Consider the following 10,812-nt stretch of genomic DNA (forward strand, 5'->3'; position numbering starts at 1 on the left):
TTATTATTGTTATTGTTATTATTATTATTATTATTATTATTATTATTAATAATAATAATAATAATAATAATAAGTCACGACTGGACCAGGCTACTGGTGCTGAATGCGCATCCAGAGATAAGTTTCGCTTTCCACAGAAATGCTTGTAACGTTAGATGCGGTATGGAAGGGGCATCACCCAGGGCTTCCAATCACTGATCTCCTAATCTGATATTTTGTTTCAATCAATATCTGTTCGGCAGGGCAGGGAGAGCAGGCTGTGCGCGACAGGGAAAAAAAAAGGCACTTTTCTATGCGAGGCAAAAAGGGCAGGGGCTCAAGTACCCTTAGAGGTCTATTTGTGCACGTGCTTGGATATAAGACTTAATGTATTATCTCTTAACTGGAGCTGCATTATATTCAGTGCAGAAGGACATGAACTAACATCACCAGGACCCATTCAAAAGTCATGTTTGTAATGCATTAAATTAAAAAAAGGAAATGTGAGGAGACTGAAAATATATCAAATTTTCAAGCTGAGTAACAGCAAAAGGAGCTTATTACAATGTAGTCAGTCAAGTTTTTGACTACAAGTAGCACTGGGCTGCAATACTTCTATGAGTGGAGCACAATTTTGTTTGCTCTCATCCATGAGCAAGTGCGCGCATGGTTTGGTTGGTGGTTTCACAGTATTCCACTGATCTACAGGTGGCAGTAGCATTCCAAGAAACTAGAGGCAAAAAATACATTGATACTCACAGGCTACTCATTTGGTATAGATTCCCTTAAAAAAAATAGCAATAAGTACAAAACATGGGTGGCTGCATCACTTCCAGACATATTTAATCATTGCAAGTTTGTCATATTTTTGCCAAAACAGACATAACATATTTAGTTGGCCCATGTCACATGACCGTGGAAACCAATGAGACACGAGAACCAAGCAAGTGCACACTGCGCAGCTGCCAGCCACACACACTTCTCTTAGGCATCTTGTGTTGTCACTCTTGTCGTCTCAAAGTGAGCAAGTACATCAGAAATTGAAGAATGTCAGAGAGGAAACAAAGTGTGGTGTGATCCTACTTCTCATCTTTCTATAATAATACAGCAAGACGCACTATTTGTGACACAAGTGCCAGACTGCTGCAACAAAAGTAACCTTTTCAAACATTTAAACGACATACCCTGAAACTTTTAAGGAGGCTGAGCAATGGAAACAAGATGCCCAAACAGCCAGCTCTTCTGTGCCACCTGTTGTCCGTCAGAGGATGTTGAAGGAGAACTTTCAAACGGCAAAGCATATCCAGGTATCGGTGGCACATTAACTAATACCTCTGCCAAGGAAGTGGTGGAGGTAATGTTTTTGTTGTCTGTATTATATTCCTTATCATCACCACCATCTAATTTTAAGTCCAGACACTACAGATTTATAGAGTAAAATAGATAAATAAATATCACCATGAAGTTATGTTTAAATATGCAAATTAGTTATTGTTTAATTCAATAACAATTGTTATCTTAACAATGGATAAAGGCAGGTTCAAAATTTGTTTCATTTTATTGAAATATTAGATTTAAAGGTTTTTACAAAGAGCATTTTATCGCCCTCATATATCAGTAAAATAAACACCTAAATGTGTATATTGGATGTTTGTTATTAAATTTCCCACGAATCTGAAAGAACACATGTTATGGGAGCAAAATAGACCAAAATCTCAAAACTGACCAGAGTATGAAAAAATATATAGGTACTAAGTATAGTGGAGGAACAGGTACTTATTTAGCTGACTAGGGACAAAAATTTCATTAACCTTAGCTCCTGGAAAAGAGCAGCAGTGGATCTCTTTCTCATATTTCTGTCAATCGAATCTCTCATGACTAATGTAGCTGGTGAGGCAAGGCTCTGCTGACAGTCTGCCCAGAAGAAAGCTCAGGTTAAGTCATTTGCCGCAGCATTGGAGGAAGTCAAACAGATGGAAAAGCTGACAGAGGTCACTCCTACTGCTTTTCTAAAACAGAGCAGCTAACAGCTAACTGATGTCCACCCACCCCCACCAACATCACAAATAGAAACTAATTCTGTAGGAAACACTGATAACATCAAAGATATTACTTTACAAACTTGGTATAAAAATATTTTACTTGCTACGGCAGACTTTCTATCCTTTTCATTGGAATGACATGTTTTTGCCTGTGTAACCTAGCTTATTGTGGCTAACTTACCCTAAAGCAACAGACGCTGTGGATTGTGCCATATTGCTCTTTTGGTCAGCTGGCTTGCCCGGTTGTTACTGTCGTTGCCCTGGCAATCTGGCCCATGAATTTAGGGGGGGACAGACCTTTTGGAGGAGCATGTGTGTTTGTTTGGGTTTTGAGCCTGATTATATTATCAAAAGTCTCTCTCCAGAATTAAAAAACTCCAAGTTTAAACGCTATTGTCACTTTATTAAATAAGGAGCACTACATTAGAGCCCTGCGTGGGACTGTTTTCTTCAACCCGCTCCTGCCCGCTCCCGCTGAATTTCTGACCATTACCGCCCGCAACCGCAACATGTGTATTACACTCCCGCCTGCTCCCGCAATGTGTATGTCCACTCCCGCCCGCACCCGCAAAACTCTGAGAATTTATGCCCGCACAATAATAGAGATCGATGATTTTGTGTCTTCTCCCGTCCCGCAGGAGAAAACACGTCATTTTATAGGCTATTAATAAAGAGATTCATGGGGTTGTTTGTTTCGTTTCCCTGGCCTGCATGTCTTTTGACGCACTGGTCAGGAATAGCGCTCCTATTTCGTTGTTTTCATTTAGTTTTTAATGAAATAAAGGCTGTTTCATATTCTATTCTCCTCCTCTGTATTTATTTATTTTTCTACCTTTATATAATCACGCAGTGATTGAGGTTAAGGCAAGCCCGGCGCCAGGATGAAGTTACTGAGGGGGCGGTTAAAAATTACGAGGGGGCAAATCTTTATTATGCAACATAGGTTCACACAGTGAGTTATAAAGAGCGCGCAGACGTGCGTAATAGTCGCACGTAATGACAGCTCGTCGCCGGTGAAACACAAACTGCACGTCTTCTTTCATGTTTGTCTCATCACAGATGGAGCTTACAGACAGACAGACAGGTGGAGCAAGCGGTAAATTGATATGAAAGCTGGTTCAGGGCATATTTGTCCATTCATGAATAAATATAGAGTGGAAACGCTTATGCATGTGCACCAAGATCCCGGAGTGTTTTTTTTTAGCCGCCCGTTCCCGCCCGCAGCAAAGTCCAAACTGCCTGCTCCCGCAATATTTGCGTTGGGTCCCGCGGGACCCGGCAGGACCCAGTCCCAATGCAGCCCTCTACACTACATTGACTCTACAAGTATTGTACTGTGCAGAGCTACATACTGTAAGTTCACTTATAAGTGTGTAAAGTATACTTTACACACAGAATAATGTTTTCCCATGGATGTGTACCTTTGAGCCGGGATCCTGGGGTTTTCCAGAAAAGGGTCCCTTCATGGACAAGTCTCCGGCGGAGCAACTCTCCAGGCTTGAAAAGTCCACCATCCCTAACTCTGGCCTCAGCCCGCAGGTCCAGTTTGGCCTGGATCTCTTGTAGACGCTGTGTTTTCTCCAGGTCCTCCATCTGCCAACCAGGGTAGGGTACAAAATAGAGTAAAGATGAACATGAATTAACTAATCTGATTCAGTTTAAACTGAATATAATATAATAAACTGGTGCAAAGTTTATCATCTTAAACATAAACTTGCATGGAAATTCAGTAATTTTCCAAGATTCCAGTAATCTTCTAAGAAGTTTTTAAGACTGTATTTTGGGCTTTTATTGCCTTTATTTATTGCTGCTTGCAGCTTTAATTATGATGATTATTATTAGTGGTGGTATTACTATTGTTATCATTATATTATTATTATATTATTATTATTATTATTATCATCCCTTATCAACTCTCTTATTTTCTCTACACTTTATATACTTTTTTCTAGTCTGACAGTGTGGAACGCAACCAAGCACACACACCCATGCATACACTAACATCAGAGCATCACAACCCCAGCACCTTATCCCCTTGCTCCTTGACTAAACTTTTATAATTGCTTTGTTTTCCTCGTGTTGTCCTGTTAATGTTCTGTCTTTCGTCTTGAAATAATGGAATAAAAAGGCACAGGTGTTATAGAATGATATTAATGTATATAAGAATATTAATGTCTGTGTGAAATGTTATTAATGTAATATTCTGGCCAATAAGGTATTCAGACAGTACTTTGGTACCTGTTGGTCTATTGAACTTAGAAGTTCTCTGACCATGGAGAGAGCCTGGGCTAGAGATGAGGCTTCTTCTTCATCATCTAGAAGAGACATAAACAAAGCATTATTGTGGGAATACAAAAAGCTAAAACAACAGATACAATGTAGACAGAATATTATTTAGTCATCATTGTCTATTAGTTTTATCATTGATTAGACAGACCCAAAGATCTCCTCCTATGAATTTAGTATTGCTTAGTGTCACTTGCTCAAAAATTATCTGTCGTCAAACTAAATTCTCATTGCAGTAAAGTTATTTTAGTTCATATAGTTGCAGCAGCACTATGCGCACAAGGTTTGAGTATAGAAGAAGAATATAAAGGGCCTGTGACTGATCATTATCCTCTTATCTTAGCAACATGGAAAGAGTTCACAGTGGTGCAGGAGGCGAATAGCTTCTCCACATAAGAAAATGGGACTGTTGTCTGAATGGTGCAAAGTGCCAAGATACTTCACCTCCATATGCTGTTGAATGCAAGTTTGTGGATATGCTGAATGTCCTGTTAATGTCATGTTTGCTGTGCACAGGCCTGTTGTTGCCTGACTTGACACTATTGTATTAACATAGACCTTAAAGATTATGTGGATGTGCAAATCTGCTCTTATTTATATTGTGCTATGCAAAAAGCTGTAGACTAATAATAAGGCCATTGTGATAATTCACCAGTGTTGTCCAGAATGCGCTGAACAAGGACAGGATACTTGGAGATCCGCTGCGTCACCAACAAGATGCACTCCTGAACACCATGGCAACGTAGCAAGGGTCCACGACTCACCCGCTGTCCAGACACAGAAAGACACACTGACATTCTCTTTTTCATTTTGTTTAAAAGGCAACTTTGAGGATAAGAAAAAAAAAAGACCAGTGTTTAGTAACAAACAGATAAGGCAAATGAACTGGACATATATAAATTAAAATAAAAACAGGTTTAGAATCTTTTAGACATACCAACTTGATCTCCCTACTTTTGTAGAGAATAACAGATTAGGCAATGCTGAGTAGGAGAAGCAGTTCACCACTTTTAGTTGAACTCTTGTGCTGGAGGTAACATTAACAGTCAACATGTTCTCACTGTCAATGCTTCACATATCGCCACTTGGTCAGTAGACTTTCACGTCTACAAATGACGCACAAGGTATCCTGGGTGCATCTGTTGTTCACGTCTTTTTAAAATACACTTCCATTTCCACAGGAAATGTACTGTTTCTGCTCATTAGATTCATACAGTCTTTTTCAAAATAAACTTACAATGGCAGTAAGTCACCCCATAATTCCTTTTTTCCCCTGCAACAAAAGCACGTGGTTAGGTCTAGAAAAAAACCCATCATGGTTTGGCTCAATGTTCAAACAAGAAGCGAACAGTAGGCTCCTGGGTGAAAGTGTATTGTTTGTAGGACCCATCCACCACCCCTGCCACCTGCCCTATAGGGCCTTTCAGCTCCTTAAATGATGTTGTTATCCTGTGGTGTTTCAAACTGACGCTGCCTGGTGGCATATCATACCACTAAGACAGGATGCCTTTTGTCATCGGTGCCTGACGCAGAAATCACTAGCCAAGAGGCGGTATTTGACGACAGGTTTTCATAGTCTGTGTACTTGGCAACCAAAGGATTTTTATTTTTTAATGAGAAAAAAAAAACATTGAGAAACGAGCTGGGTCCGTCTATCAACCAATCATCCAAGTATTTCAAAGGAAAATGATGTTTTCTTGTTTTTGTCTTGAAATGAATAATAAGGAAACCCAAAACCTGTAATTCCCCGTAATAAAGTTGAGTTGAGCTGAAACCAAAGAACAACTTTAAATTATGTTGTGTTTTTTTCATTCTGTTCTTTTGTTTTATGCTCTCTCTGCTGTTTGCATGGGCATTCTGATCAGCAACATCCATTTACCTCGCAGGAGTGTGCAGTTTCAAAGAAAAAGTTTGTAATGTATATCTTAAATTGAATTTTCCATTTTAAAGAATTAAAAAAATGTTGGAAAAAGTTGATCCCAAAATAATAACAAGGTTCATCAGTGATGACAGACAACTGAAGCCTGTTATCAGAGTAGGTGTGGAGTGCATGTGGATAACATTTCCTGAATTAAACTGATTAACTTTTTTGGCCTTACCAATATAAGAGTTTAGACAGTCATCCTGTGATGTACTATGAATAGTAAAGAAGGAGGCAATGACGTTTTTGTTTCCCAGTTGACTCTTTGATTTGACATATGTACATTAGGGGCCATAGCCATCATAGCAGCTTTTTTAGTAGGCTAATTTAATGCCTGTAAAATAAGTGTTGCTTGACTTGGTAAGAAAGTATACCGCATAGTGACTAATCCTGGATGTCCTTCCAAAATGCAGTCAATCTGGTATTAGTGAATCAGTTCAAATAACTAGACAAAAATCATAATCATACAAACTAGGTAAAAAATCTTCATTATAAAGTCATCATCAGTGCAAATCTTGCTGTGTGTGACACCATTAGATCAGACCAAATATGCCAGCTTGAAAAGGTGTTTTCGGACAGGATCTGAGGGTGCAGTCAATGTTGCGAAAGTCTTGTGGGAGAGAGTTCCAAAGGTTGGGGGCAGAACTGCTGAAGGCTCTACAACCCATGTTCATCAAGCAGGCAGATGGTGATGTGAGTTGGATTGCAGAAGTGGGTCTAAGAGTGCGGGAGGGTGTGCAGATATGAAGGAGTTACGGTACGAAGGGCCTTAAAGGTGAGAGGCAGAATCTTGAAATCGATGTGAAATCTAACATGAAGCCAGTGAAGTTGCTGGAGAACAGGAGTAATGAGGTTTATGAAAGGAGTTTTAGTAATGGTATGGGCAGCTGTATTCTGGATAAATTGGTGTTTATGAAGACACTTAAGAGGGAGACCAAAGAGGACAGAGTTACAATAATCAATATGGGATATAACATGTGTGAGAAAGAATGGTGGAGCTGTTTAGTTTAAGTGATAGGCAAAGACAATCAATATCACATAGATAAAGGTATGCAGACCGAGTTAACAGTTAACAGCCAAACTGTGGTCCCAGCGCAGGTGTTTTCAAAGTGGTCTCCGTGCATGCGCAGCTCGCGCTGCTAATGGTGCTCACAGTATGAATGGGTAGTGGACAAAAACGTGAATATAAACAGTAGAAATGTGGGAAAAATGCAAAAACAGCATCGTGGCTGTCTGCATATGACCTGCGCATGCGCAGCTCGCGCTGCTAATGGTGCTCACAGTATGAATGGGTAGTGGACAAAAATGCGAATATAAACAGTAGAGATGTGGGAAAAATGCAAAAACGGCATTGTGGCTGTCTGCACATGACCAAGATGAAAGCCTATGTGCAAGTTCAGAGAAGTAGGTCAAAGCAGTGAGGAGGAAAACGGATGATGACAGACAGACGGGACAGACCGACAGACGGACGGAGGGACAGAGGTTCCTCCATTTAATAGTAGGATAACCTGAACAGTCTGGATAGTCTTCGAATCAAATGGGAAACAGACATAGATGAAATGATTCCAGAAGCAAAATATTTAAAAAATTATACAGAGAATCTACTCTTCCTCAATATGCCTCAGACACACTGTGGTTCAGTTTAAAATAGTGCATCATCATCATTGGACCAAGGATAGATTGTCTAAGATTAAGACGGGTATTGACCCTATATGTGATCAATGCAGACAAGCTCCTGCCACATTGCTGCACATGTTTTGGTCGTGCCCCAAGATGTACGATTTTTGGCGGTCTATCTTTGAGGCATTCTCTGGAATATGTGGGAAAACAGTACACCCATCCCCTCTGATTTCACTGTTTGGTGTGGCTCCGGTGGATGTCACTTTCTCTGGGCGCTATCTAAACATGATGGCCTTCTGCTCTTTGTTGGCTAGGTGGCTTATTCTGTTTAAATGGAAGGATGCTCTCCCCCCAACATATGGCCAATGGATTAGGGAGGTTATGAGTCATGTTCATCTCGAAAAAAGTAGATATACTATAAGAGGGTCCACCAGAAAATTTTATGTCATTTGGCAGCCATTGGCTGCCTTTGTAGAAGGTACGGCAGCTGCTAACAAATCTATGTAACCCAAATGTGTGTGTACCTTGTCTGTTTGTGGGTTTTTTTTTTAAATCTCCGTCATGTCTTTCTCTTTTGCTTTATTTACTTAGTTATTTTAATTACATATGTATGAATCTGCAAACTTATATTTGAATGGGTTTTTAGAAGTATTTTTGTGTGTGTGTGTGTGTGTGTGTGTGGGGATGTCTGGATGTATGTAAATTTACTGAGGGCCAGTGCTTAATTTGAGCCGGAACGTACTGGAACGCATACCAGGATCTTTTGAGAAAAGGCCCTGGTGCGTTCTGGGACTAATTTGCATGGGTCTAGAACTTTTCACATCTAAAAACTACATACAGTATTGGCTGATGTCACTAGTGTTGCAGGATGGAGTATTGTAGTACTACGGTGCCTCACGTACCACTACTGTGGGATAATTTCAAAGTCCAATCGCAAGAGGGTGAGTGTCCATGCGCCGTCCAATAATGGTGTGCGCTGGTCAATAACGGTGCGCACTGGCCACCTGGCACTCAATGGGCCTCATTCACAAACAGTGCGTACGCACAAATCTGTGCTGAAACTGTGCGTACGATCGTTTGACGCATAAATCCGGGATTCATCAATATTTTCTTACCCGAATTTGTTCTTACTCTGCGAACAAATTTAGAACTGCCTCAGACCATGCATACGCACAAATGAGGAAGGCCGAACTGACTTAGAAAATGCAAACATACCTTTTAAGTACATGCAGAGCCTATAAAACCACATTCATGAAAAAGAGATTTAATTAACATTTTTTTTAAAATAATTAATTTACTAATATATTGCCCAAATGGATTAAATTACCATGAAATTGACACGTTCACCCTCATCATTGTGACAATTAAAATATTAACAATAACATGAACAGAAAAACTATCACTCCATCAGCGTGCAGATGATCTGTAATACCGACTGCCATATCCTTAAGGCTGTGGCCCGCTGGCCAGGAGGCACCCACGACTCATTTATTTTGCAAAACAGTACAGTGGGAATGCGTTTGGAGGCAGGGGCTGTGAGAAGTGGATTGCTTGTTGGTGAGCATCTTTTGTTCTAGTCTTTTATTTCAATTGTTTTAAGTTAGTATTTTCAGTAAGTCTCTATTCCGTTAATGTTAAAATGTTATATTGTTTGGGTGACCGGGCATATGGCCTTAAAACATGGCTGATGACACCATACGCAAACCCTGAAACCCCTCAAGAGGTGCGCTATAATAACATACATGCCCACACACGCGCCGTAGAGCGCACTTTTGGCGTGCTTAAGGGCCGTTGGATGTGTTTGGATCAGATACGGCCGGTGGCAAACTACTTTATACCCCTGAGAAGGTGTGCAAGATCATCCTGGCATGCTGTGTCCTCCACAATCTTACAATGACCCATGGCATTCCTGTAAGACCCGGCGCCATCGCTTCTAACAAACTGTGAAATTTACTACTTCTCTCCTCGCGTAACCGCTTCCTTCATTCATGAATCAACTCTAGGCAAGCGGTTTCCTTATATGGAGAAATGGGGGCGTGGTAGTATGCTGATTGCAGATCGCGGACACGCGCCTGTCAATTTAGAATGGTTCTGATTTACTAACATACGCATGGTGGTGAGAACAAAATTGGCCGGTACGCAAGTGTCATGAATCCGACGGTGATTTTGCGCAAGTACTTATTTTTTGCGGAGAGTAAGAACATTTCTGCGCAGATATTAGTGAATGAGGCCCAGTATGCTGCTGTAGTGGTTGTTTTCCAGACGTGAGTATCTTTGAGCAGTGAAAGTTATTATTTATTTCTTTTTACTTGTCGGCAGTGATTTGTTTTCCATAGATCTTTACGTGAGAGCATTTTACTCGCATTTGCGACTAAAAATAGTTTTGTGCGAGCAAAACAAATCATTCAGCACGCTGTGCAAGTACAGATTTCAACCAGCAGCAGAAACGAAAGGCGAATCCTGCCGGTTGTAGGTTGAATGGGGGTCACAGACAGGAATACGGCGGTCAAATAACCTACGGCGGCTCTGCGGTGCAAGATAACGGCTCACCGGCGACAGAGAAGTCCGACTCCAGGTCCAGTAGCCTAATTTTTTCTTTCGTTGGCGTCATGACTGCCCAGTAGTACCTGGACAACCGAGCCGTGGCGGAACACAGGTATGTGGTGAGTCAGAGGAGAAACGAGCCATTCATATTTCTCTCTTTGTGGCAGGTAATGGTCCACAAACCTCACTGCACTTTAGGGACTGTTCCTTACTTATGAAGGGACTGTTCTTTACTTGTCAGGGGAGGAGGGTGGCTGGTTGATTTTTATTTTATTTATTTATTTTATTTTGATCCCCCCTATGTTAATCACTTATTGATGCTGTTTTTGAAGTATGAATAAGTCAATAAGTAATTTTTTCCACTGAAATATCATTGATGTATTATAGAAAAGTGATTTATCTTTTTATAAATGACAAAAG

General features: G+C 40.5%; 1 protein-coding gene across 1 annotated transcript in view; it reads right to left on the reverse strand.

Moving 5' to 3' along the window:
• LOC126384280 (rho guanine nucleotide exchange factor 2-like) overlaps nucleotides 1–10,812 on the reverse strand; it is a 176,487-nt gene that overhangs the window by 74,173 nt on the left and 91,502 nt on the right. The window contains exons 13-15 of the mRNA XM_050035244.1: nucleotides 4,960–5,074; nucleotides 4,260–4,336; nucleotides 3,443–3,614 (exon numbers count right to left, since the gene is read on the reverse strand). Coding sequence (XP_049891201.1) covers nucleotides 3,443–3,614; nucleotides 4,260–4,336; nucleotides 4,960–5,074 — 364 coding nt within the window. The remainder of the gene's footprint in view (nucleotides 1–3,442; nucleotides 3,615–4,259; nucleotides 4,337–4,959; nucleotides 5,075–10,812) is intronic.

Source organism: Epinephelus moara, chromosome 22 (genome assembly GCF_006386435.1).
Source record: "Epinephelus moara isolate mb chromosome 22, YSFRI_EMoa_1.0, whole genome shotgun sequence".
NCBI classification, from domain to species: Eukaryota; Metazoa; Chordata; class Actinopteri; order Perciformes; family Serranidae; genus Epinephelus; species Epinephelus moara.